Source organism: Anabas testudineus, chromosome 17, assembly GCF_900324465.2.
Source record: "Anabas testudineus chromosome 17, fAnaTes1.2, whole genome shotgun sequence".
NCBI lineage: Eukaryota > Metazoa > Chordata > Actinopteri > Anabantiformes > Anabantidae > Anabas > Anabas testudineus.
Window position 1 is genome coordinate 9,572,537 of NC_046626.1, and position 27,286 is coordinate 9,599,822.

The 27,286-nt window shown below is 41.2% G+C and overlaps 1 protein-coding gene across 1 annotated transcript in view; it reads right to left on the reverse strand.

Moving 5' to 3' along the window:
* The window catches only part of LOC113172318 (leucine-rich repeat and immunoglobulin-like domain-containing nogo receptor-interacting protein 3), a 33,436-nt gene extending 8,781 nt beyond the window's left edge, over window positions 1–24,655 (reverse strand). The window contains exons 1-2 of the mRNA XM_026375239.1: window positions 24,218–24,655; window positions 65–674 (exon numbers count right to left, since the gene is read on the reverse strand). Of these exons, the coding sequence (XP_026231024.1) occupies window positions 65–619 (555 nt within the window). The 5' untranslated portion in view covers window positions 620–674; window positions 24,218–24,655. The remainder of the gene's footprint in view (window positions 1–64; window positions 675–24,217) is intronic.
* Window positions 24,656–27,286: the final 2,631 nt, after the last annotated feature.

The following is a 27,286-nucleotide window of genomic DNA, read 5'->3' on the forward strand; positions in this document are numbered from 1 at the left end:
AAATAAATGTTCTTTTAGTCAGTTTATCATTAGTACAGCAGTCAGGAAATGCTGGACAGTTTACCTTGTGGGATATGTAAACCAGGTCATTGTCTCCCACCTCCAGGTGTTTCAGACTCCTCAGATCCTGGAAGGTGTAGTCCAATAAAATCACCATTTTGTTCTCACTCAGGTCCAGGCTGGTCAGATTCCCCAGCTTGGCAAAAGCCCCCATGGGCACTAACTTCAGCTGGTTTCCCCTTAACTTCAGCACTTTAAGACTCTGTAGGGTGGCAAAGGCATTGGGCTCTAATGTGGCAATTAGATTCTCACTAAGGTCTACTTCCTCCAGCCGTGGGTATGGTGCCAGGTCACCTGCCTGCACCCAGCGGAGCCGGTTCTTGCTGAGGTCCAGGAGCTGCGTCTCTGTGGGGATGCCCTCTGGGATGTTGGTGAGCCTCCGCCGCTGGCACGACACCGATCTCAGCTGAGCCGAGCACTCACACCGTGGCGGACAGGCCTGGCTATTTCCTGGGAACGTTAAGGTCATCATGGCAGCCAGAGAAGCAGCCAGGGCCCATCGCCACACCCTTGGCCATGGCACTAAGGCACGCCCACCAGGGCCAGGAGAGGCAGTCATGGCCCTGGTCCTCTGACTCCTTGCCTGTCACAGGCAGGGTCAGTACACCATACACCTTCAAGGTGAGAGGGAAGGAAGACAGGACATTGGGAGAAGCAGAGAGGAGAGAAGAGAACAAAGAGAATAGTGAATAAAGTCATAAAATGGATGAGAAAAAGAAAGATGGAGCATTTTACCTATCATCTCCCAGACTCATAAAAATTACATCCATATGGTTGTAAATTATCAATGCTTCCTGCAGTTTTAGTAATATTGTACTGAAAGCTGTAGAGATTTTAGACAGATCATGACACGGCATTAAAACACAACTGACGAGACCCCATTACAGAAACATGTGCCTGTTTAAGATATTTAAGATGATTTGTCTTTTGACTAATTCATCCATGGTTTCAATTTTAGAACTGGGACACTGGGAGCTTCCTGCTTCAGCTGAATTCATGCATGTTGCATCTTCTCTGCTCCCCTTGCAGCGCTGAAACCGTCTGCTCCATTTTGACAAACACAATGAATTTATTATCACCACACAAAAACACAGACTGAGCTTCTCAGCAACCATTTAATGCCTGGAAGCCATACGCTCCATGCCTATGAAATATGAGGAGGGATAGGCGTTTGAATCACTGTGCACTCAAGTCAAATTATGTGTTTGATCAGGTGTGTGTCAATGCATGCATGCGTAGGATGTGGCATTTTGCTGGGTATGAATTAAAAATCGTTTTGGTCATCCTTGCACGAAGATGAGATGAATCACTCGAGCTTTAACATTCCTTCGGGCAACCTGTCATCTCTCCCACACGCTGTTTTCAACTCAGAGACAGTCAAAGAGCACCTGGCATTAGATCTGGAACACAAATCAGTGTCCGTCCAGTTAAGAGGAAGGAGTAGGAATACTTAAAATGCTGCTTCATAAGAAAATGGGACAAGAAGAAAGTTTTTTCTCGTTAAAACACAAAATCAACAGACACTCCAGATGTTAAACCTTTGAGTATTTGCTTGGTGTTTTTCCAGATGAGGTGGAAATGAGTGAGAATATATCACCAGGGAGTATCATGTTAAAATGCACTCTGATCCTGCAGTAGTGGGAGGCAGAGTCAAACAGATGAATAATATATGGGCTCGTTTGTGCTTAATGGGCAGTGTTCAGAGGGCGAGTCACGCTGTTGAAAGAGCCAAAAGTCACCAGTTCTATTTGCTTTGAGCGTCGCCTGAAGTTGCTTTCTAGCAAGTTGGATTTAGAAAGCAGCCTCTTGAACGCCCAATCATTTCTGACTGTTTCAGTGTGTTGGCATCAATGGGATCAAACAGGACCAAATGGGATTTAAGCTAAATTTAAATGATGGCCAATAAAGTCTTTACACACATGCATGACATTCACATATTTATACACATTATAAGACTCACACAAACTGCAGCAAACCCCCAGACATTGTGTCTCATCTACTAAGCCTCGGGGTGGAAAAGTCCCACAGTTTTCGACAGGCCTGGAAAACACTGTTTACAGATCCAGTGTCTGAAAGATCTGGTTGAAATCTGGCATGATTTCTCTTTGTGCTGGGAGACAAAATGCAGGCACAGCGAGGCTGCTGTGCGACTGCTGCACAAACTGACCCACTTCTCAGCAGCAACTTAGCTTCGCACTGTCAACCAGCAACAACTCACCATGACCACAACAACAGAGCAGCAAACCTCAATGCCTCCGCGGAATCGAGCCCAAGAGAGTAACAGAGAGATCTGGAAAACAAACACGAGTATACAGATGTTCTAAAGTAACAAGCTATTTATAAGATGAAATCAAACGAAATTAGAGTCTCATTGCTGCACCATCTGGATAATTCTTGTGCCAGCAAAATTATAACATTTCATGCTCGAGCACCTAGTACTCTGCTAAATATTTAGGATTTTAAGCGACACTAGTGGCACAGCTCCAGGACTTGCAGTGTTGGTTGGTTGTTTGAAGCACCGCTTTGTTCCAGACTGAATTAGCTTGACAACTATGAAAAGACTTGCCATGAAATCTTTTATCCATAGTCCTCAGAGAAGGAATCCTAATGACCTTTCTTCTCTACTGCCACAATGAGGTTGAGATTTGTGATTCACAGTGGAATAATTCAATGTCTATTTGAAGGTTTACCATAAAATGTGAAAGACATATTCAAGATTCTCTGAAGATAAAATTAAAATATTTAGGTCTTTGGTGATTTCTTTTTCAGTGCTAACATTTCTGATTACATCTGCTCAACAGATTGAATTCTATACAGTAATTTGGTTCATAAACAGATACCTGCAAAATTAAAGAAATTCTAACCAGTCTCATATGAACTTTGTGTTTATAATTACACGTGTTAGTGTGCTATCATGGTAATATACGTTGCTAATATACGTTGCTAAATCATGTCCATATTAACATTCAGCTCAAAGCACAATAGGCTGCCTGCAAGACTATAAACTCTTCTTCTGAGACCATATAGTCTCTGTTTGTGTGTGCATGTCAGTACACATCTGCTCAGCTCTTAGACAATGTGATGGATGCAACCTGTCTCCACACCCCCCTGAGAGTCATCCCACGGGTCAGTGGCAGAGTCGCCGCATGAATCAGTGAGCTGACATTGTTGAGGCAGGCAAGGTTCTCAGTACTTGACTCAAGGACAGGCAGGGATCCTTAAAACACACACACACTCACACCCTCCACCAAGAGGAATCTGCACACCTTTACGCTCACACGTTTTTCTAATATTACTACAGCAGGTGGTTTTATCAGCAACTCGTGCCCTTCTGTGGTTGTGACGGTTTCCATATTCTGCTTTAAAATTAAAGAGCGCAGGGTCAGTGTTATAGCATGTTCTTACACCTGGACAGCCAAACACACATAAAACCACCAAATCCACACCACAAACTGCAAATTAACATTGACCAGATGTTAAGGCAACAGCTGTAGCAAGTCCCACAACTATCCAGACAGTCAGGAAGGCAGAAGCTGCCAGATGCCAGCTGTCCTGAGAGAAACAGGTAGAGAAAAGTTAGGTGAATCAGACCAGAATCTAAAAATAACTAACATTTAGATAGCTGACCTAATGAACAGATGCTGGGCAACAACCCCCTCGCCCAGTCACACATACAGGCGATCATCAGACTGGATAGGCCCAACACTGCTGGCCACAGCCAGATGTCTCAAACACCTGGTGTTTCACCTGATTTATCAAGTCAGGTTAGTCTAGTGCTTTGCAACACTGAAAGCAGTGTTACCAAGGAGTACACTGGCAGCCTAGTGGTTAGTGCACATGCCACGTAACTACAACGCTCTTGGTTTTAGGCTGGAGACCTTTGTTGCTTGTCATAACCTATTTCTCCCCATGCTTCCTGTCTACTCTACTGTCAAGCCATCAAATAACGACTAACATTTAAGATTTCTGTGTTTATGCAGTGCTGCGTCTGACCATAATAGCATAGTCGTCCATGTTGACAGATTGCCTACAAATCACAAACCTTTATATTTGGTCAGCATAGCATGGATTTCCTGAATGCTAGAAGCCCTTCTTAAGCTTTGTTTGGCATTCTCTCTCTCTCTCTCTCTCTCTCAAACACACACACACACACACACACACACACACACACCTACCTCTCAAATGTGACACAATTTCACATTGTGCAGTCAGCAGGTTATTAGAGAAAGCTTTTACATTTTATTGTTGCAAACAAATCGAGGAGCAAACTTGACAAGTTTTTACTTTCAGAAGAAAGCTGACAGGTTGTACTTTCCATTGCTAAGAAGCTATAAGTCCAATTTTAAATCTCTGCTTAGTCACTCCTTTTTAAGCCCAAGTCAAGTGTGGAATACAGCTTAGCTGCTTCTTGATACAGCTGAAATGTGGGAGGGGGGAGAAGGTGTAGGCTATGTGAACGGTCAGAGGGAAGACAAATCTGTCCATTATTAGTTTTAGCCAAGTTAATCTACAAGAAATATCAACTACTTGTAAATAGTTTAACGCTCAACAAAGATTTACATTATCTGAATTTTGATATATATGTATGTGTGGAGTAGGAACACAAATATAACATCTAACACCAACAGAAGCAACAAACAGATCATGAACACAGAACTGTGTCATTCATCTACATAATGTCATTATTACAGCAACAGCTTCTGACAGACAGCAACCACATGACCATAAATCATAACTCATTGTTCCCAAAGAGAAACTGTCATGCTGAGTGAACACGTGAAGGTCATTCCAGTTGTTTTGCGTTTGCAAAGAGAGTCAACAGTCATGATGGAGCTTGGTGCCATGCAATCCTGTTGCTGCATCTTCTTCCTCCTCTAAGAACTGTGAGTCAGTGAGGCAGCGAGTGTGAACTGATGGACGCTGACACATTGCCTTGTTTGACCTTTAGCTGATTATAGCCAAAGGTACAAACCTTTGATTTGACTGCAGCAGTGTAGTACTTCATTGTAATAATGTTTAAGCAAAAACTCAAGGACACCACGTCCTGCATGCCCCAAAGTAGTTAAAATGGATGTAGTTATAATAACAATATGAAATTAATGTGTAAAAAATTTGATAATGTGAGAGGGGTCACTTGAGATTCATAAGCTTAATCTGCAGCTTCTGGACACTGTTTAGCTGTCACAACTTTACCGTTTTGACTATCATCTCTCCGCTCTGTTTAGTCCACAGCAGGCAGCTGTTTTTGAAAAGCTCTGCAGCACCTGCTCTACACCAAATGACTGACACAGTTGGAGTATATCTGGTGCACATGTTTCAATAACTACTTACTAATCCACATTTCTAAAATCTAATGTTTGTTTAAGAATAATTGGATGAATAATTTAACAATATTAAACCTTGTTTCTGATTCCAAACTGCATGCATGTGTGCTAAATAGATGGGTTGTTGAGTGGAGGATGCAGGATGACAAATCCACACTGTCTTTCTGGATCCTCTCATATACTCACAACAGCAAAGGGTCTGTAAATACACACCATTACACTTTATCCTTTGGAGAAACATCTGCAGATGACTGTCTCCTCAAACAGGGGATGATATTTCACGAAATCTTTCTGACTCACGCAGAATCCTACTGTACCGCTCTGCTCTAAGCGCGTGATCCTTAAAATACTTCACAGATCTCTGTGATTTCTCCGAGCTGATGCATGTCTGCATCTTTCCAGAGAAACACGGTAAAGTGCCACCGATACTGAGCACCAGCTAAAAGTGGAACAAGTTGAAGAAGCCAATCTCCAGCCTCAGTTCTCTAACTACATCAAAGTCAGCCAAAATCAGTGAGGGTGTATACAGCATCCAGAACAATGCCTGACAGGCGCAGAGGAACAACGACGGAACAAACAAAAGCTAAGACAAGCTAAGATAAAACCCCACAAGACAAACAAAAATTAAAAATATATGTGCTGCTTGTTCATTACAGGGGGGAGAATCTCTTCCAGGCCTCAAATGACTTCTCCAACGAACACCGCATCCCCCAAAACAACTTACTTTAATTATGCTAAAAATAATTTGGTGTTGGAATGACGTCTTATTGCCTAACACTATCACACACACGCTCACGTAGACACTATAAATATCCTTGAATTCAGACATTCAGGAGCTGTCTGGGCTGGTGTGTGGGCAGGAGGTAGACAATGTTAAGTGGATTAGAAGGGAGATGAGTCCAAAAGGTCATTTCTTCTCAGTGTGTGTGTGTGTGTGTATATGTGTCACGTTTTAACTTTGAACTTCACCAACACCGAGGCTTCAGTGAGGGATGTAGGGCGCAGCAGGAAGTCTGAAATCCCATGACACTGATAGCTTTAGTCTCTATTGATTTGTTTAACTGATTTGTCACACGCAGTTAAACCTTAGAACATATTGACAATAAATCAGTGATGTTCACTGAACGATACAATAAAATACTGTATATCAGCCATGTGCAGCACATGACTACTGAGGAAAATTGTTGGCAGAGGACGTGTTGAAGACTAAGTTAGTTGTCTCAAATCTTGTTTCAGGTGGACATTTGTATGTGTCTGAAATGATTTCTTAAAATTAAGGTATTGTCTTACTTTTTTTAAAACAGTACTCTTTATTGTGTAGCTTTAAAGACACTAGTTATTTTTCCACCCAAATGTAGTGTAAATTGTAAACGAAATGAATTTAATTATGATTAGTTAATTAGTATTTCCAGTGTATTCAGTCAAGTCAGATGTCACTAAATCATAGTGGAGGGAGAGACAACAGCTACAAGATGTAATTAAAGGAGAGCGCTCAGTGTGCATCAACTTCAGAAAAACCACACACAGACACAGCATTTTAGAAGAAAATCACCACAAATAGAGAAAACATAACCTGCAATGAAAATGCTTTCTTATTTTTAATAAGATTTGTATCTACCTACAAATAAAAGGTACATAGTATTATTGAGGTTGCATTCAAATGACTTGTCATTGTAGGATCATGATTAGAATATTAACATGAACACTGAATCAGTAGCTTGTCCTCGGTGAGATCACTCTGTACATGTTAACGCACTAAGAATGTTTTTAGAGGACAGAAAACGTGAGCAGGTCAAAGGATATCACACAAGTAATATATTCAACTTCATCACCTAGTTAAAACCTTGATATACACAGAGAGACCATACACTAATTATCCTGAAGTTGCTGTATATTGTTAGTTTTCAACAGTAAAGCATTTCACTAAACTTTATATGTATTATTTATTTCACATTAAATAACCCAAACTTTACAAACAGGATGATCGATTACTACCAAACCTTAATTTCAGGATAAGACTGACATCAGTTTGCTGGAAGATTCATTTTTTTAGCCTCTGAAGTTACCAATGTGCCTCTGTCTTAATGTTAAAGTCTACCAACCTGGTCTCGTGTAAATGAGCCCTCCGTAAATCATTTACTAAAAAATAAGAAATATACCATCAGTGAAATCTAAACGTGATGTTGACACTTGTGTCTCAGTGTAAACAAACTTCTCAAATACAGACAATGTGCATCAATAATGAGACAGCGGGAGGTAGATCAGTCTCTGCTGTCGTGGGTTTCACTTCAAATCGGCATCTGATGCGTATTTAGTTTTTATTAAGATCAAGCTTCTCCTGCTGTTCATATTGTAGTTTAGATAGAAGACTCTGCATCAAATGCATCTGTGAGAACATGCATATTGAGAAAAATACAATAATTCTTCACTTCTTTGATGTCTTGTGTTACTTTGTTCCTTGCTTGATTTTTCTCCCACTCAATACTGGCTTTGTTATTTTCCTCTCTTTTATAATGAGCAGCAGTGCTGTGCAGTCCACATCATCAAATCCATGACAAACATCAATGAATTGTGTGTGAGAGAGAGAGAGAGCGAGAAAGGGAGAGAGAGTGTGTGTGTGTGTGGTCATGTTTCAGTGCACTGAAGTGATTGTATCTGGACATCAATTTTTTGGTGCTGTAATTATTTTCCCAGTGCTCGCCGCAAATGAAACCAGAAAGAGAAAGAGTGTGAACGCTGTGCTAAACTGTCCACCTGTCACAACAAAGGACCATCTATTGTGCTGCAGTTGCTCCTGTCGGGTTTGGTGAGATTACTGTAATAACTGACAACTGTAAAAAGAAATACCTGAAAGTATCCCACTCATAAAACTGAGCATAAAATAGTTTCCAGTGTCTCAGCTTTCACAGCTTTGGTACTTAAACCCTTATGTCAGATCCCTCTATGCACCTCAAATAGAATCCTACATGTAAACCTGTGAACCACACACACACTCTCTTTCCATCTCTGAATTTGTTTACTCTTCTTTCTGGATGTAATCTGACAGCTGAAGAGAGCCCTGTGTTTGACAGTCATGATAAATATACGAGGGGGGCGGTGGGATTAAGGGGGGAAAACAAAACACTGCGGCATCCAGTGAATGACTGCAAAACAATGTTTGTTCTCTTCAAAAGTAAAAAGTAAAAAAAAAAAACAACATCTATTTAATTCATCCATAACTCTGCTGTGTCCCGTCTGTTGCCCTGCTGTGACAATCTTTCATTACTAACCTTTGATGTCAATTAACAGAGGTGAAGGTCACAGTCACTCACAACAAGGAGCATAACAAGGGCGATCGTTAAAATGAGCTCAGTCCTGATATGGTCTCATCGCTGAAATCACATCTTTGATTTAGGATTTAAGATGAAGGTAACATGAACATTACCATTTTATAATTTGTTCAACAAAATAGAAGAAAAGCTTTAGAATTGATATGATTGTTCATAAATAACGTTACTGTGCTTAAAGCATCTGAATAAAATCATCCCTTGTCTGTTTTATACTAGATCTGGATGAAAGGCCATGTTCTCCACATTAAAAAACGTTGGGATTGAATTAGTTCTACTATGTGTTTATTGTACTCTGGGCCCCTCTTGATACTGACATACTGCATTTTTGGTCTAAAATTAAACTCTTCTCTTTTATTTAAATTCTCATTTCCTCGCTGCTCGTCAGATGTGGTAAGTATTAACTTAATTTTACTGTAACTGAGCATTGAACTAAATTGATGTTTTACTCTGCTTCATTTATCTGACAGCTTCAGTTACTTTGCAGATGCAGATTCTTAATTACAAAATATGATCAGCTGGTGATTTATGATTCATTGTTAGAGAAGAACCACCTGTCAACAGAGATCGTTGTTGTTATTCTGTAAAATTAATGAATAGATGTTATTTTGCTGTATTTTTTTATCAGTATTTTCTCCTTTAAAACTGTTTTGTTTCACTGCTGTATATCCATTTGCTTTTTAATGCTTCTAATAAAAAATAAATAGAAGAAAATAAATTAATAATGTTTTTTATTCCCAGAAATAAAGTTTTTTTTTTAAATTTGTTTGAATCTTGAATCTGTATATAAATTAAACATCAATTCAAGGCCTGAATATTTCAGATTTTTGCAGAAACTTTATTTATGATGAACAAATGTGAAACAAATCTAGAATAGACTTTGTGATATCAACACAATACGGTTCAAAAGTGTTTTATTAGCAGTAACTCAGTTAGATTGATGCTCAGAAAACACTACTTTCTTAGTGAAGTACTTGTACATTTGAACCTCAGAGTACATTTCAGAGCATGTACTTCAACTTGAATTGAAGTATAAGAATTTGAAGAGGCACTACTTGCAGTGGAGTATTTTTCAGGTACTTGCCCTTTTACTTCATTATTGTATTTGTGTACGTCTGACACTTCTGCTGCTTGTAATAAGATACAGTTCTTTTGAATCTTTTTTGAAAGGTAAGATATTATTACTTTACCTTTATCTTTGCATTTTATTGAATTTATTTTTAACACAGTATTTTTCTATCAAGTTATGCTCCTGGTGCCCTACTGTTATTTAATTCTATGCATTTAGTTTCCCCTTACAGTGGCCAGCGGGTCTAATAGTTTCTGGCCATTTAAACTTATCTGAAATCTGTATTTTTCAGATTTTGTGAACATGAATCGCTTGTTTTTACTCAAAGGCCTGACTTGTTTAATTAGCTGGAGCTATTCTGATGATTCTCAAACCCTGCAGTGTTTTGACCTGCTTTTCTTTGGCCAAACCTGAGCACATGGCTACACATACTGAGAACACACACACACACACACACACACACACACACACACACACACACACACACACACACACACACACACACACACACACACACACAATGGCTACATATAGCGTAGTAAACAAACAACAGAGCCTGGCTTATTAGTTAGATTAACCTTGCCTGCAACCATATGGTCCCTGCTCGGGTGTTACATCTTTAGGTTTACACTTGACTCTGACAGTAAATTCATGCACACTATTTCTAAGATGTGACATCACATTTTCCCCTCTGTCGGGAAGGGACAGTGTGATGTGATCAGGAGGTTCAGAGGTCATAGTATTATCGTAAATCTCCAGAGCAGGGGTCACTTCGACTTACAGTCAGCAGACATTAGTGGCGTGCCAGGACTAAAATGGGAACAGATTGGTTTACATCCCAGTAAAACTCACATTATCACTGAACTTAGGTCTGTTTAAACTCTAAACATGCATTCATCCATACCACAGGCAGCTCTGGCTCACGTGCTAAAAACATACTGTATACCTAAGACAAACTTTCTAAACACGCCCATCATCTAGATCAAAGAACCAGAGTCACTAAAACATCAACCGAGATTTGTCTTTGATGCAGCTCATAAGAAAGTTTCTCTAATTGATAGTCTTGGCTCCCTGCCTCCACATTTTAACCTTACTCATGTGCATTCAGTAGTTATGGCAGTGTCACTACAAGTGTGGTCCTGTTATCCAGGATGAGACTTTGCCTCATTAGCGAACAGGTTGGAGCTGCTACAGAGTCAATTTCCTCTCGGGGAAATCACCTTTTTCTTCTTGACTCAGTTCCGAGCAGAGTGGCTGTGATGTTTTGAAATGGCATGTGTGCCGGTCTGTGTGATACAGTACCGTATGTGCACCATAATGTTTTTTCAGTAACAATAAAGAGCTCATTCAGATCAGAGGTTTGGACACAAGCCAGCTGGTAGGCAGATAGGAGACTTACAAGTCATTAAGTCTGGTACATGCACTGCTCCAGCAACACAAAGCTGCACAAATTGTGCCTGTGCATGCTCGTGGAAAAGCCTGTGTTTGCTTGGCTTTTTATAAGTGTATTGAGGAAAAGCATTCAGTGTGGCAATTGTTTATCCTGGGGTGTAATTAATGAGCAAGTGTTGAGATTATTACACAATTAGCAGCAGTGCAAGTTGGTTACACAGTTAAGAATAGCAGGGAAATACAAATCATTTAATCAAACTTGACCTGTCCCTGAGAAAAAAAACATTCATACGCAGACACCAATCATCTTGACTGACACACACTATGACAAGTGACTGAACAGCCTTGAATTAGTCTTGCCCTTTGGGGATCTGTGGCCTTATTACTGGCATGGATTGAAATTACTCATTAATTATCTCACACATGCTTCTAAAAAGCTTGCTTACTGCAATGAGCTTTGTTTGATGGTTCTTCTCCACGTTTGCAAAATGCACACAGGTTCCAGTCTTGTTGTTACCTGCCAGTGTTGAGTGGGTCATGCTGATAAATTAGGTTTCACATTGTTGCAAAAGAAGAGGAAGATAAAAAAAACCCCACCTTGATGCAAACAGGAGATTCTGTCATCACAGCTCTGATTACCAGCCTCTGGACAGGATATGAAGGGGGTTCATTTCGGGTGTCATTTCCTTTCTAAAGGCTAATGAGTTTCAAGATAACAAAATAGTGAAGCAATCCCATGGGTTGGTCATTGTAAAGTGAAATCACGTTTTCTCCACATCAACAGAGCAGCCATAGATTGTGATGATAGCCAGGTGACTTCTGCAAAGAAAAACATTTCCCTGGAGATATCGTACCTGAAAAGCAAAAGCCCCCTTTTTTCACCCTGTACAGCTCAGCATGCGTTTGCGTGAGGAGTGTGTTTTTCAAACCCAGTGGAGTCAAGATGAAAATGAATTTACTCAACTCTCCAGCTCATTACATAGGTGACATCCAAACAAGGATTTTAAAACCAAATAGCCAACGCCACCTTGATATAAGTGCAAGGAGAAGTGTTCTGACAATGAACTGAAGAGAGAATATTGAAACAGATAAGTGTAGAGCTACACAATATAACTGTGGTGAGTAACGGCTGGATTTTTGTATCAGGGGAAGAGATGATGGACATGGAGGACAGGAAAGAAGTTAGTGTGATGGATGAAAGAGGAGGAAAAGAGCGAGCGGGGGAGGGGGTAAGAGGGCCACTCTGTCTCACTTTGTCACTAATGATGGAGGAAGGTCAAAGCTATTCCACAGTTGAGAGAATCTAATGATGCAAATTAGGCCTGATGCTCAGGCAGATGCCACAAGAGAGACCCAGGAATCCTGATGTTGCTCGATGACAGATTGAAATTTAGCGATTAAAAATCCTAATTTTATTTTACACGAGGTTCATTGGCATTTTATATCTGTCCACAGAAGAAAAGGGGAAAACCTGTGTAATTTGCACAGCTGAACACAGCCCGACTGAATGGTACGTGGTACAAATATATAACTGTCTGTGTGGCAAGTAAACATTGAGAAAAGGGAGGGAGACAGAAGGGGGAGGAGTGTGACAGCTTTCCTTTCCCAGTCTTTGAAGAGCAGCATGGTGCCAGATTCACATGGGGAGAATTTACAATGAATATGTACATAGCTTTGGCCTGAATGCAGAAACTCATTGTGAATTTATGTGAAATCGCACTCCAAGAACACCAAGAAGAAGTGTCTTGTCTAGAATTTCACAAAGGAAATGTAAAAAAATGCAAGAACTTGACATCAAGTCAACCCCCAGGATGTAAATTGACCTTTCGCTCACAGTCAAGCTTTTAAATAAGCCAAGGATGGATGAATTCATGTACAGTGGGAATGTGCACTGTAGGAACAAGGACATTTCGTATGCATACATGGCACGGATGCAGACGGGAGTGTAATTGCACTGCTTCATGGATAACAGTGACCCTGTTAGCCCGTGAGCTTATTGGCTGCCTGTTTCTCTGATTCTGCCAGTGCAACCAATAGTAGCTGTCGCAGCCGTTTCAGATGTGGGGATGAAGGGGCAGAAAGGACGGGGGAGGAGCTGGGGTGGCAGACAGCGAAATAGAGGTGATGGCGGAAAAAAAAATGGGGAATGGATGACATGGGGAGGGGAGAGAAGTGGAGAGTGGCAAGGATGGAGATGTGGGAAGGATATGCAGAGGAGAGTGCTCAGTTCTTTGTAGTGAGGAAACAAAGGCGACAATCTCTGAGCACAGATAAAACTGTTCGGCTTGTGGTTGTACCTCACTAACAGATCAGATGTGTGTATACGTGTGTATGTATATGTGTGTGTGTGTGTGTGTGCGGGGGTGTCTCTGTTTGTGCTGGACAGCTTTGTGCGTGTATGCTTCAGAGGACATTAAGTGATTATCACACTTCCTGGATCCTCTTCTCACTGGAGATCCCAGAGGAGGATATACAAACCTCCCTAACACAAACACAAACACACACACACACACACACACACACACACACACACACACACACACACACACACACACACGCACAGATAAACACATTTATGTATACACAAATATAGTAGTGAAAGCTTTGTAAACCGTGCCAAGCAAGGTGGTGAAGAGAAATAGATCGTTGTGAAGAGGAGGGAGAGGAGGAGGAAGAGGACGATAGGAATCGCCAGGGATGGTGTCACTGGATAGCCCATAAAAGCACTTTCAGCAAATGAGGGACGTTGGAGGAGTGAGAAAAAGTGAAAATGATGAAAAAGCACACACATGGGTAGAGAAAATAGGAAAGGAAATTTGAAAGGGAGGTTGAGCCAGAGGAAGAGAGAGGAAAGAGGTCTGGGAAATGAGCAGGTTGCCAGGTTTGGGGAAAATTCAGGGTGTTGACTGACAACGTACTATCTGGAGTCACAGACGTGTGACAGCTTCTATTAACGTCCATATCTGCCCCTACATGCATGTGTGCACACTTAGTTTGACTGACACTCTTCTAGCATTGTACTGTACACACTTTCACAAATTAGTGGCTTAAACCTGGGAAAAGAAATCTGACGTGAACAACAAAAACAATTTTACACAGACATGGCAGGAAATATAAAGTAGGATGGAGAATGACATGAAACAGCAGATGTCAACCAGAGGCACTTTAGTTGTGCTTTACGATGGAGCCACAACCCTTAAATAAACTTAATCCTTACCCCATGTCTTTGGATGGTAACAGAAGGCCAGACTACTTGGAAAAAAAAAAAAAACCACAGAGTCTCCACACAGAAAGCACCTGGCTGACCTGTGGATTCAAATCCCAGTCGTTCCTGCTGTGAGGTGACAGTGCTACGCCACCTTGATGTCCTGATTATTGTGTGATGCAACAAATGTTTTGAATTAATTAAGCACTACATTTACAGTATTAATGGAAAGCAAGGGTCACAAGGTAGTGGTTGGGGTGGAGGGAACATGTGCAGGACTGACAAACCACGATTCCAGAGTCATGACATTGTGTGTGATGTGAAGCCAGTGCACAATCTTTCAATCAGAGTCAAGTAGAACTGGTAGAAAATACTCCAGCAACTACTGATGAGACTGTTTAGTTGAGTGCTGTTCCCAAGGTCAAGAATGAACTTGAAATATAAGAATGAAATATAAAATGTTGGGCTCTTTAAGGACATCACATGTTTAGTCTCATTTGTGAATTGCTGTGTGCAACACGTGTTGCTATTACTACTGTAGACATACAAATCCTCTTTTCACTACTGCTCTTCCTGCCATCTGATTTCAACAATTACCGGTGAGTACAATGTCATAGTAATTGACAAAAAAACATGCAGAACACTACAAAAGTAAGACCCACGTTGCAGGAAGTTTGCCTCAAACACACACTGCCTGGTCACATTGCTGATAAGTGATAGTGACATTTATCCTCTGGTACATCCTCAGCTCTGGAGGCATTAGCTACCACTGGAGGAATGACATTATCCAGCTCTAAAACCGGATAAGAGAAACCCTTTTCCACTGATTTATCAAATGATTTTCTCTCAAAATGCAGCTATAAAGTGAGTGATAGCAGATGATCTTCCCTGAGAGAATATTAGAGCAGTCAGGGTCCTTGGGCTCCTAAAAGAAGCCGTGGGACTGAAGACACACAGAGATGATGGGAGTTCTCCCCAGGGAGCATCCAGTTAAAATTCAAGGACTCTCTCCATCTCTCATTTTCACTCCCTCTAATGCTCATCTCACTCCCTCAATCCCTCTTAGGGAGGTCATGGCTGAAAAGTTTCAGTAATGCCCCAGGAGGCCAAGAATAATCATCCAAGTGTGCATCTGCATCTATTTGTGTGTGTGTTTGAGCTCATGATTGATCTCATGTGTGCACAGAGTTTGTGTGTCCTTGTTTTTGTCCATGTTAGGATCCTGTGTGGAGTTGTAGGTGGTTGACTGCTTTGTGGCCTCTGGCACAAGCTCACAGGGTTATCAGACCACCTGCCATTCAGTCGCTGCACCTTCCTGCATCCCAAACAGCACGTGTGCTGTGAAGTGACGAACATTTTCTCCTATTCCACTTTCTCTATGTAAAGTACCAGAAAATTCAAATTGAGCACTTGAGCACTCATTCTGTGACTTCCAAAAAACCAAACCTCAAATGGCAGTCAAACAGTGTTAGATAGCAAGTCCCTCGCAAAGACATCAATAGCTGTCTTTGAGAGAGCAACTTTCTGTTGCATGTTAAATCTGCAAAACAGCATATGTAATCACCACTTACTGTACATACCAACAAACACGCTTCAGGGAAGCTGGAAGATGTACAACCATATCAGCAAATATAGCAAAGATACAGCAAATGTGCACACACAGATAAGGATAAATGAACACCTCCAGTCACAGAGATTTAAACACAGACAAAAAAAAAAAAAACAGACTGACTGTATCCAGTGCCGTCCCCTTTTTATCTGCTTAGTATGCAGTCCTTCCCAAGGACAAAGAAGAGAGAGAAGAATCTGTTCTATCTTCACATGGTAGAGAGTGAACAGGTGGGAGGAATAAGAGAGAGCGCGAAGAGAGCGAGAAGAAAGAGTGAGCGCTGCAGGAAAGGCACTGACAGCTCACAGTTCGAAAATAGCCTGAATAGCGTGGCTCCAAAATAATTCCCTTTTTCTCCCTGATCCTAATTTCAACCACAGTGACTGAATTATTCATTCTAGACCAATGACATGCAGGGAAGGGGACAAAGAGTCATTGCTCTATTTTGATTCACATAATAAATTCATGACTCAATGTTTAAAAGGAAGGAGAAGCAGACAGAGGAGGAGAAGGAGGAGAGGAGACATTCGAGGGCTCAGGTCAAGTTGTGAGGGCCAGAAAGTGCGAAACAGTGATGGCACAGGACGGAGCGGAGGGAGAGCGGGAGATCGAGAAGCTCTCGAATGGGAAAGGGGGCAGAAGGTAATGTAGAGTTAAATGTGCTTACGTAGATTCAGCTGACACTGCATAAAAAATTGAAGGAAGAAGGAGGAGAGTGAATTAAATGCTTTAGTTTATAAATACCTTACTCACCCGAATATAAGAACGGGTTAATTCAGTGAAACCAAACACCGCTGATGTCATGATGCACAATGAGCACAAACAGATAGAAATGCCTCAAAAATACTAACAGCTAGAGAAACTCATTTCAATGGCTTTGAAAGACAGCTGAGTATATTAGAATAATGTAAATATCAGTATTTTATGGGAGGAAAAAGTAAGAATCAGGATCTTCTCCCAGGAGTAATAGTATCTCAGGGAAACTTTCCCAACAAGACTCATCTGATACCAGTGTTTCTGATCTTCAAAAAAGTCTTACCTTAAAAAACATCTTTTGGAAAAAGCTGGGTCGTGTTATAATTGGGCCGATACAGTTGTTTGCAGAAAACAAAGTACCAGAAAGTCTACAGAGGGAGAGACAAGACAGCTAAAAAGAAGAGAAGTGACTTGCCACAGGCTTTTGTTCTCTAAACAAGCAACACTCACTTTAACAAGTTGCTGAAACAAACTGAGTCATGGGACACACGGCTCCATGCAGTCAGTCACGCAAGACTCTGAGCTAATGATCCGCTTCTATCTGTTTATCGTTCTCGTTAATACTGTACATTCAAACGTGCACATGCATGAGCACTGTCACTGCTCCCCAATTTTCAAATGCTAAAAAATAGCGACTGCCTCGCTAAAGGGGAAGAAATCTTGATCCAATTTAAAACAGGTGAAAAACACTGAGGTCAACATGCAACGAAGCACAGCAGAGACAGTTTTGTCATATAAACAAGAGGAGAAGCCAAACAAAGAATGATTTCATTTTCAAGAGGTGGCTAACCTTTAGCTCTACAAGAGCCTGAACGGAGTCTGTATACATTTAGACAATTCTCGGCCTCGTTATTACATGTGACACACATAAAGGACAAAGCGACACATATGTGCTGGCATCCCCAAGTGACTTCCACATGCCTCCAGTCCTACAGGAAGGGTGACACACATGAGCGCCTGTGTGAATGAGTGTCTATGTGTATGTGTGTGTGTGTGTGTGTGTGTGTGTGTGCGTAGATCCACGCATACCAATGGTGAGCAGTCCCCAGGCTTCTGCAAGCCTGTTTGTGTAGCAGTGAGGCAGAAGTAATGTCTGAAGCTGTGCTCCCTCAGAGCGAAATGTACGTGCGTGCATGTGTGTGAGTGTGTGCAGAATAGGGGGTTGGTGCTGGTCATTACAGAGGACATTACAAAAAAATCTTTGTATTTACATTTACCTAAACACAAGAATACATTTTCACTAGTAGTGTATTTTGTATATGACAAACTGAAATGAAATCCGTAAGGAAATAGAAATAGAAATAATAATGTTACTACAGTACAACTGCGCACATCCTCTCATTTGTATTCATATTTTTATGTTTGGGGAAACCATTCATCTGGGGGTGTTTCATTTCAGCAGTTGACTGAAATTTGAGAGCAGACGTTCACAGGAGGCATGTTTTAAACATTTGTGGCATGATACCGAATTCTCCAGCACTGTCTGCCGTCTGCCTATGACTGATGATAGAAAAAACATTCATCTTTTCAACAACACTGATATTATTGGTTAGATATGATTAGTGATTAATTTAGTTTTGCGTGGGGGAACATTGGCTAGAGCTATATTCTGTGAAGAACATAGTAAAAGCATATTTTGACTGAGCACATCCCTACACGTTTTCATGGATCCAGATGTATCCATAATATTAATGTGATCCTGTTACCTCAGCACTCTAAGTAACTCAAATTACTAGAAGCTGCACAATCAGTATAAATCAACAGTTTAGAGGATGAATTTTAATTTCAACTCAGCCTTGATTCAAAATAAACTCTTTCACACTGATGTAAAATGGCTTCAACCTACATTTCAGGTCAAACACCAAAACATTTCTCTCTCAGTATTTCATAGAAGATATCACAGTTTAATTTCCACAGGGAGGAGTGAGCAGCGTTCAAAAAATAACACTTGAATCATTAAAGTCCCGTTTGCAGGACTGAAGCACAACACTCCATCACAGCCATCAGCCGAGCCCTGCTCTCCACATCGTGGCAAAACGTGATTTGTATTGTGCCCGAACAAACTGAGGGATCAGAGGAGAAATCAATAGCAATACAGCATTCATTAACAGAGTCCTTACGGATCAGAAAGCAGTTCATCTATTGAGACTCACAGATGAAAGAGTGAATAAGAGTGATGGAGAGAAAGAAAAGGGAGCGGGGAGCAAGAAAGGGAAGCGGAGAAGTGAAACTGATTGACCTTATGTGTACAGAGAGCATGCCTCACACACACACACACAGTCACACTTTGACACTGTTCTTGCCTAGAAGTCATGCAGTTAGAATTAATGAATAATGTCCCCCCTGCCCAAAAGGTCTGCTCTACAGATGGCATTAGACGGTAATACACACACACACACACACACACAATTACATGCACAGTACAAGTACCAATTGAAGCCAAAGTAGAATTAAATACAACGGAAACACACCCAGTTAGTCTGTCTCACATGCACACAGAAGAGAAAGAGAAGACATTGGAGCCCCTGCATCTTGTGTGTGGTCATTAACTGAGCTGCATTATTAAAATGTAAGGTGATACTATTTAACCTGCATTAACATTAAATTAAAAATAACACTTTCACCCACAACACACACACACACACACACACACACACACACACACACACACACACACACACACACACACACACACACACACACACAGGTGCATACAGTAAATGGTAATGCCATTGACCTGCATTAACTTTAGTGGAGGGATGCACAGGTGAGCCGAGCCACAAACTTCATGACCCACATCAACATTTAATGAAGTCTGAGATAAATGAGTCAGATAATGAGAGGTCTAACACACACACACACACACACACACACACACACGCACACACACACACACAGATTCCCCTTATTGCAACACGTAATGGGTGAAAGAGTTCATTAACACACTTTCACCTTTTCTATTGACATTTTCACCCAGCTTATTGTGCTTACACTCATAATTATAGATAATATTAAGAAAATCACAGATAATATCAAAAGTCAAAAGGTCCTTGCTCATACTAAGCTTCTAATTCAAGTCACATTTTCAGGTAGGAAGTGAGATTTATCTTCTGAAATGCATCAAGGACCTGTACATTCACATGACATGTTATTAGCCAACTCGTCTATATGTATGTATGTATGTATGTATGTATCACGTCTTGCTCACAGTTCATCAGTTTAAACTGTTTCTGAAGCAAATCAGAACCATCTTAGCATGGTAGTCAGACTTTGATCAGATTGTACAGACCTATACACCAAGTTGTCAAAATGTTAGGAAAGTTCTAGTTTTACTCTAAAATGACTTTGTGATTGTTCCTCATTGGTCTAAACATGTTTTGATGTCTGGATAGTATAGCAGCGTGTAGCATGAGTTTCTGCCTGAAAACCAGCTTAATTGCATTTACTGACTGAACTGAGATTCACAGCTAACGACAACATAATAACAGTGCCGGTTCACAACTTAGCTTGTAGGTCATTAAAGATGTCCATCGCAAGAACCAGTGTGTTTTCTTTAACTCTGCTTTGTAAAGGCAGTCTGATACAAATAGCTGTTGGCACAGTGTAACATTAACTGAGGCTTTGTGATGGGGTAAAAGGCTGTTTTCTTCTTCCTCAGGAAACCTTATTAGGAATGCTTCGAGGGAGGTGTCAAAGAGGCAAGAAGTGTTCTTCAGAATGAGGCACAGCGTAGTATAGCTGCAAACAATCAAATTAAGATTAGTGAAAGAAATATAGCATTTGAGTTTGACTTAAACCAAACTGTACATGTACCTCGCTGATCACAGTGGTGTTGAACTCTTTCACAAGGAAACGGGATGGACAAACCTTCACATTTGCATGTCTCTCAGGGTAAGAGTTTTGTAATTTGAAAGGAAAGATTCAATCATCACTAAATTCAATTTGAGAGTTTATTTTAAAGAGATTAGGAATAGCTCAAGGGATGGTTGTGTCGGACTGAATAATGAAGCAAAGCTAAATAGTAATACATTGTGAGTGTTAGGAGAGAGATACCAAGTGACCTTGCAGAGAGAGCGCGCGAAACGGAGAGGGGAAAATGAAGGAGATGCACAGACAGACAGAAACTAGTTCTATGAGTGGAAGAATGAACAACAGAATCCGAAGACCTAGGGTCACTACAGCTGGGAAACTGAATTAAAGCAGGCGAAATGGAAAGCGAAAGGGCAGAATGTGGAAAACGGGGTAAGTGTGAGAGAGAATAATTTATTGTGTGGTAGGGAGTGAAAGAAAGAGGCGCATCGAGAGGAAAAAAGAAGTGGAGGAAGAGGGTCAGGAGGTCGTAATAGAGCGCCGAAGGATACTGAGATGGCACAGGAGTTGTAGCTTCCACCTGCTGGCTATTTGCCCTGAGATAGAAGCCGGCTTGTTCATCATTGACTGGTCTTATGGCCTTTATTTTACACATACATGTGTGGCAACACCGGTGGCCAGCACCTTTAAAACCCATTAACCTTGGTGGACGCACACTTTCATAAACACACAGTGATACTATTAGAAACTCGTGTTGCCCTGCTGAATGATACTGTTTTTCATCTCCCTCTGCAAACACACGGCTCTGTACACTCCACACTTTAATAAAGTGTGTATGTATGTTTGTGTAAGGGCAGCTGCCGGTGTTGTGGATGTGCGTCTTTGACCTCGTCCATGAGTGCAACACAATCACCATCCAACAATCAAATAGCACCAATCCTCCAAGCAGGACATCCTAAAGACCCTTGGCGCCTTTCTCAAGGTCAGTCATCATCCTCACGCAAACACTTACACACTCTCTCACACACATTTGAGCTCACATCTTGATATAAAAAAAAGAAAGAAAAAAAAACACCCACGTACTCCACGGTGACCTTCACAATCAAACTCTCACTCACTACACAGTCCATAATAGCTTATTTTCTGCACACGTCTTCTCAGAAACATCATGTTCCACTCAGGGCTTTAAGTCATACAAAGGAAAATCTGGTTTGGAACAGCTGGTCTCCTATTTACATAGCTTTGGTCATCATTCTTACTGGTTATTAAATCTGGGAACACTGTGTCATTGCTAAAAACAAGTAAGATGTTTGTTTAGGTTTTAATCAGAGAACCAGGTTAGCCGATAGAATTTAAAAAAGACAAAAAAGAGAAGAGTTAAATTACTGTGTTACTGACACAATACATTATAAACGTCGATAATGGCCGACTTCAAATTAGGGTTTTAGAGTCATTTAATCACTCACATATTTCATGTACTATCCAAGTTATGCACACTTCTGGCTGTAAATGTCTGTATCTGTACGAGAATTTTACATAATAATGACAATATTAGACTGGTTGTGTGTAATCAAAGGTGAGAACATCAGTGTTAATGTACAAATGTACTTATGCTTTAAACTCCAAATAATGTAGTTTTAACTGTTGGTGAGTTTGAAGTCTGTGTCATTGTCACTTTATTTGTTCCTCACAGACGAAACAAAACAACTTGTAAAAAACCCGATGTTGTCTTTAAGGGGATGCAGCAGAAGGCTTTTATAAATAATCAAACACACCCTGCTTCCAGTGCCTTCTCTGTCTCTGATGTTCTGTCCCTTTCTCCACCTGCTTTCCTCAAGAGGGGCTGAAAACTTCCACTTTGCTGCCATGTCCACTCATCGGAAAGACATCAGCAATCAGCACCTGTCAACACTGAGGCCACCTTTTCACCCACAGTCTCCCATTTTTCTGTCTCCCTCTGGACAATTTCTCTCCTGTCGTTTCCTTTCATTTGGCACTTTTTTATCTGAATCCCTTCATTTAACTTTATCTGACTTGTGTCATCTTGCTCTTTCTGTTCGTTATGCCTTCCCTTATCTCATTCTTCTCCTTAGTGATTATGTCCAGTGTCTGTGTCCATCTGGCTTTTCACACTATTTTACAGGTTTGGCAGCAGAAAGGGCAGTGGTGCTTCAGGTAGTTGTCACGAAAATGTGCATTTGTGCTTCTGTTGCACTGTCCGAGTAAAGGTTATAAAGTGGGATCAATGCTTGAGAGAGTCAAGGAAAGAATATAGAGAAAAAGTGAAAGGATGAGAGTAAAAGGTTTGAGTGTGAGTCCACGGGGAAGAAAGGTTATGATTCAGGGGATTTCAGCTCTCTGGCAAAGTCTTTCCACTCTCATGCGCCAACAGCAAGTTTGCCCATATGCTGGGAGCGATCTGCCCGCCAGCTCTGTCTGGGTTTTTTTTTTTTTTTTTTGTTCCCAGGAAGACAAGACTGCGAACAGCGATAAAGTTAGAAACCCAAACAAGTTAATGAGGAGCAGGAAATAATGAGCTGATTGCATGATTAGAGGCATAATTCTGGTGTACACTGAACCCCCCTAAAGCTATTTCATATCTACATATCTTCTCTTGATCTGCGAGAGCAGTGATAAAGTGAGGTGGCTGCTGCTTTCAGGCATCACTGGGGTCAGGCTTTACTCTGCCTGGTGTAGACAGCCATAAGAAAATGGCCATGAAATCACCACCCATCCTTCACTTTGATTGTTGAGAAGACAGACAGAAAACTAACCAGCCATGATGTCCAGAGGGGCAGAGTCAGGTAAAGGTAATTGCTTAGCGAGAGAATGAAACAGGAGATGGGATCAGGAGGAAACTGAGAGAGGTGACAGCCTATAATTGGAAAAGGACAACGAAGGAAGATGGTGGAAAAAGAGGCAAAGAGAGGCCGGTGGGTCAGATGTGGAGGAAGAGGGGCAGCTGACTAATGCACCTCATGCAAACCTGCAGTCATAAGTCAGCCATGTGCGCTCTGTCACAATGTGACATAACACATGGTCACACATGTCATATTACCCTGCATGGCATCCTGCTGTGTAGCACGGGTAAATCAAACTATACATGTCTCAGGCCAAAGCAGACAAACAAGCCCTGACTTCAGCTTTTGTTCTGCAGCCACTCTTCTTTCAGGTTTTTATTTTTCTTACTGTGCACAATTTATGACTTAACGTTATGTGCAGAACCAATAACCCGTGTACAAAGTAAATGTAATGAGAAGAGTAACAGCCACAAAAACAAGCGTTGAGCTGAGTGTGTGATGTTTAATTTGTCCAATGAGGTGCAACGTGACAACATTTCCACCAGCGGAGGTTTATTTACATGCATCACTCTGACAGCTTATGAAACCCATTATGAAATGCTTCTAGTGGTATACAATAATGTAACAGCAAGATGCAGATACACACATTACTATCTTTCGACCTCGTCCTCCTTCCTTTGCTGCAAGTATCTCAGGGCAAGTAGGGGGACTTGTCAGGCAGGGTAGTCATCAACCCTGAAGATCTGCAAACATGCACTGTTGCGTTTCAAGTGTGTCTGTGCTCTATTAGTAAAAACACAGCAGCCATTGAGGATAAAATGTGCATGCCTGTGTGTTTAAGTATGTGTAGAGTAAGTGGACGTACCCAGGACTGAAGCACGGTCCTCGATGCCTCCTCATCTGTCCAGCTTCGTGCGTATGTGAATCTATTTTACTCTCCTCTTGGCCCACAAGTTGCCGACGGCGCTCCACACGTGCCAGCCCTGCACTACTGAGGTCCCCCTCAGTCTGCTTCAACCCTCAGACTCTGGCTTCAGCAGCTGTACCAAACATGCCACTCATCCCCCTCTGCTCTCTCCTTCGCCCTCCCTCCCTCAGGCAGGCTAGTGTGTATACACTTCCCTTCACCCCTTGTTGGTTAATGTCCCAAGAATAAATGATCCAGGCATTCAAGGAGAGATTTTCTTCTCCTTCAGACAGTCTTCCTCAGCGGGTCAGGGCGCCCTTCATTTCCCCCGGCATGGATGTAGTGGGATTATGAGAGAGGAGAAGGAAGGAGTGTGCTGTTGCTGTAGCTGTTGCCTCTGCCTCCTTCAGTATGAGCACCTCTCTCACTTAGCATGCTTTTCATCTCTCTCTCTCTCTTTCTCTCTCTCTTGCTCGCTCGCTCGCTCTCTCTGCTCTCACTCTTTATCTCTCACTGCCTCTCCTCCCTCCCCGTTCTCAGTCACTGTCTATCTGCTGCTGCTCCGGCTGTTTGGATTCACAATTCAGTGTGCTGCCGGGTATACGGCTTAGGGAGTCTCTCTAAACACTCAGCCAAAGGATAAAACGAAGAGACTGGGAGCAGACAGATAAAAGGACAGAGCCAGGTATATTTTTTTCTGACAGATAAAGTCCCTCAGTCAGTATTTTCTGTCAAGGTCAGTTTTGAAGACATTTCCAGAATCTTCAAAAATGTTTCCAATCATAATGATAAAAACATGCTGTGCACTGCACAGAATATTTTTTAAATTGCACTAATTTCCAATTCTTCCAACAGTAAATCAATGTTTGATTTGTTCCAAAAGCTGTTTTACATCTATTTTATTTCTTAATTATATTTTTTGTATGTAGAGCAAGGGCATTTGTAATTTTTGGCTACCCTGATAGGAATGCACTTGCAAATGTCTAGAAAAATATTTGTATTTTTGATCCCGCAGTTGAATCAAATCAATTGAAAGTGCCTTTTATTTCAGAAATAATTTCAAAATAGAGTTGTTAAATGAAACTCTATTGGTCTTATTAATGATTGCTTGCCAGTTTCAGAAAAACAGATGCTTTGCTTGGTTTGGCTAAACAGAAAGAGATTACAATTTAAAAAAATGCTGTGCTAATCGAAACACTACTACAATTAAAACATTAAATATTTACGGCAATCCTCTCTAAAGGGAGATTTTTGTTCAATTTGTAAAAATCCACTATAAAGCATGGGCGCTAAAATTCTGGGTCTTGTGAGTAATCTTTCAGCAGCATCCTGAACCGAATGGCTCCAAACTGTTCCTGATATAGCCATGTACCATTACAACATATAAAAGGGGGATTTAGGTTCCAAAAAAGACTATTTGGGAATGTCATTCTTCCAGTGGGTTTATTCTGTTTAATCACCTCCCCCATTTTGCCTGAAGCATGCAGGGAAAGGGAGGGAATAAGAGAAAGAAAATAGACATTTTTATTGTTTGGTCCTGTTGCCTTGTCAGGGTAAATCAGATCACAGGGTACTGAGGTTCAAACACACACACACCGAAACACACAGAGTAACACACTCTTCTAGCCTGACCGACTGCCCCTGCAGTCGTTTAACAGCTCATTGCAGAAAAGAAGAAGGCTGCCCTGCGACCCAGAGGCCAGGGGTCGGGCATGTCATGATGCTTGGTGGAGGCCAAGTCCAGCAAACACCTACCACTCCAACCTCTAAGCCAACCTCCCAACTTGCTGCTAGTAGTATGAACTCATGCAGACAGTTACATTTTATGAGCAGGTTTTGAGATATACACCTGTGAAATGTTCCCATCTGCAACAACGCTCTTCAAAATACATAATTCACTTACTGTGCAGGTACGTTTTTAAGATGTGACAGTGAGTCAGCACAAACAAAACCAGGACCCTGAAACTGGAGAAGCTACTGTAAATACAATACCCCCATCATTCATTTTGTTACTTACACCTGTGATTTTCCGGGTGTGATATTTCAGAAGCCTTCTGTAGTGTGCTGACTAGCTCCAGGCAGGTTGTTCCAGCAGTCTAAACAAAGCTCAAGGCACTCAGTTACAGAATTATCAGCACACCAAACTTCCATTCACTTATTTTTATTTATGTGACTATAAACTTATATCTGTCATTTGACATCGTCAACATGTTGTTTCTCAGGAACAAGGGCTCATTTTCAATTTTAATATACTTTATGCTATATATACCCATAACCAAACACCTATTATCGTCCTGGTACACACTGCTTCACAGTCACAGCTCTTAAAGAACGGTTTAGGATTTTTGGAGCTAGTCTTTCAGATGCTTCTGTGTATATTACAGTAGATCTTAGACACAATAACTGCCTCTTTATGTTTTATGTCAGCTGATACTAATTTTGCACTGCTAAGCTGAAGTATATATATTACAGTGTATTTAGGACAAATGTTAAGTTGCTTTTTCAGCCTGTTTTTGTTTCTCACAAGCTCGAAAAAAAAAGAAAGAAAAGGTGTGAATATGGGAGAGTCACTAATGGCTAATACCCCCCCGAAAAAAACAAAAAACAGACGGGTTGTGTGGCTTCCCAGGACATGGACATGTGAAGTGGTCTTATTCCTGGGAGACACATTGTGTCTAACTCAATGGTCACGCTACCATCACACTGCTGAGCTCTGTGCTGTTGTTCTGGGGATGTGCTGTGCTCACCATGTTTATTTACATGCTATGCTATGACTGGACTGTTGTTTCCACCACCCCCAGACACTCCAACAATGTCCGTGAGCTGTTTTTACAAGTTGTTTGTCTTACTGCCACAGCAACTTACATTACATACCACGTTAAACACATGTAGTAAATAATAAGGAGAACGACACTACCCGATCAGCTGTTCCTCTGATCCAGCTTGTAACTTACTTATTGAGTTGTAATTAATAGGAAAAATGGCTAAGTCTTCGCATTGATAAAGCAGGTTCACACATACTGTACA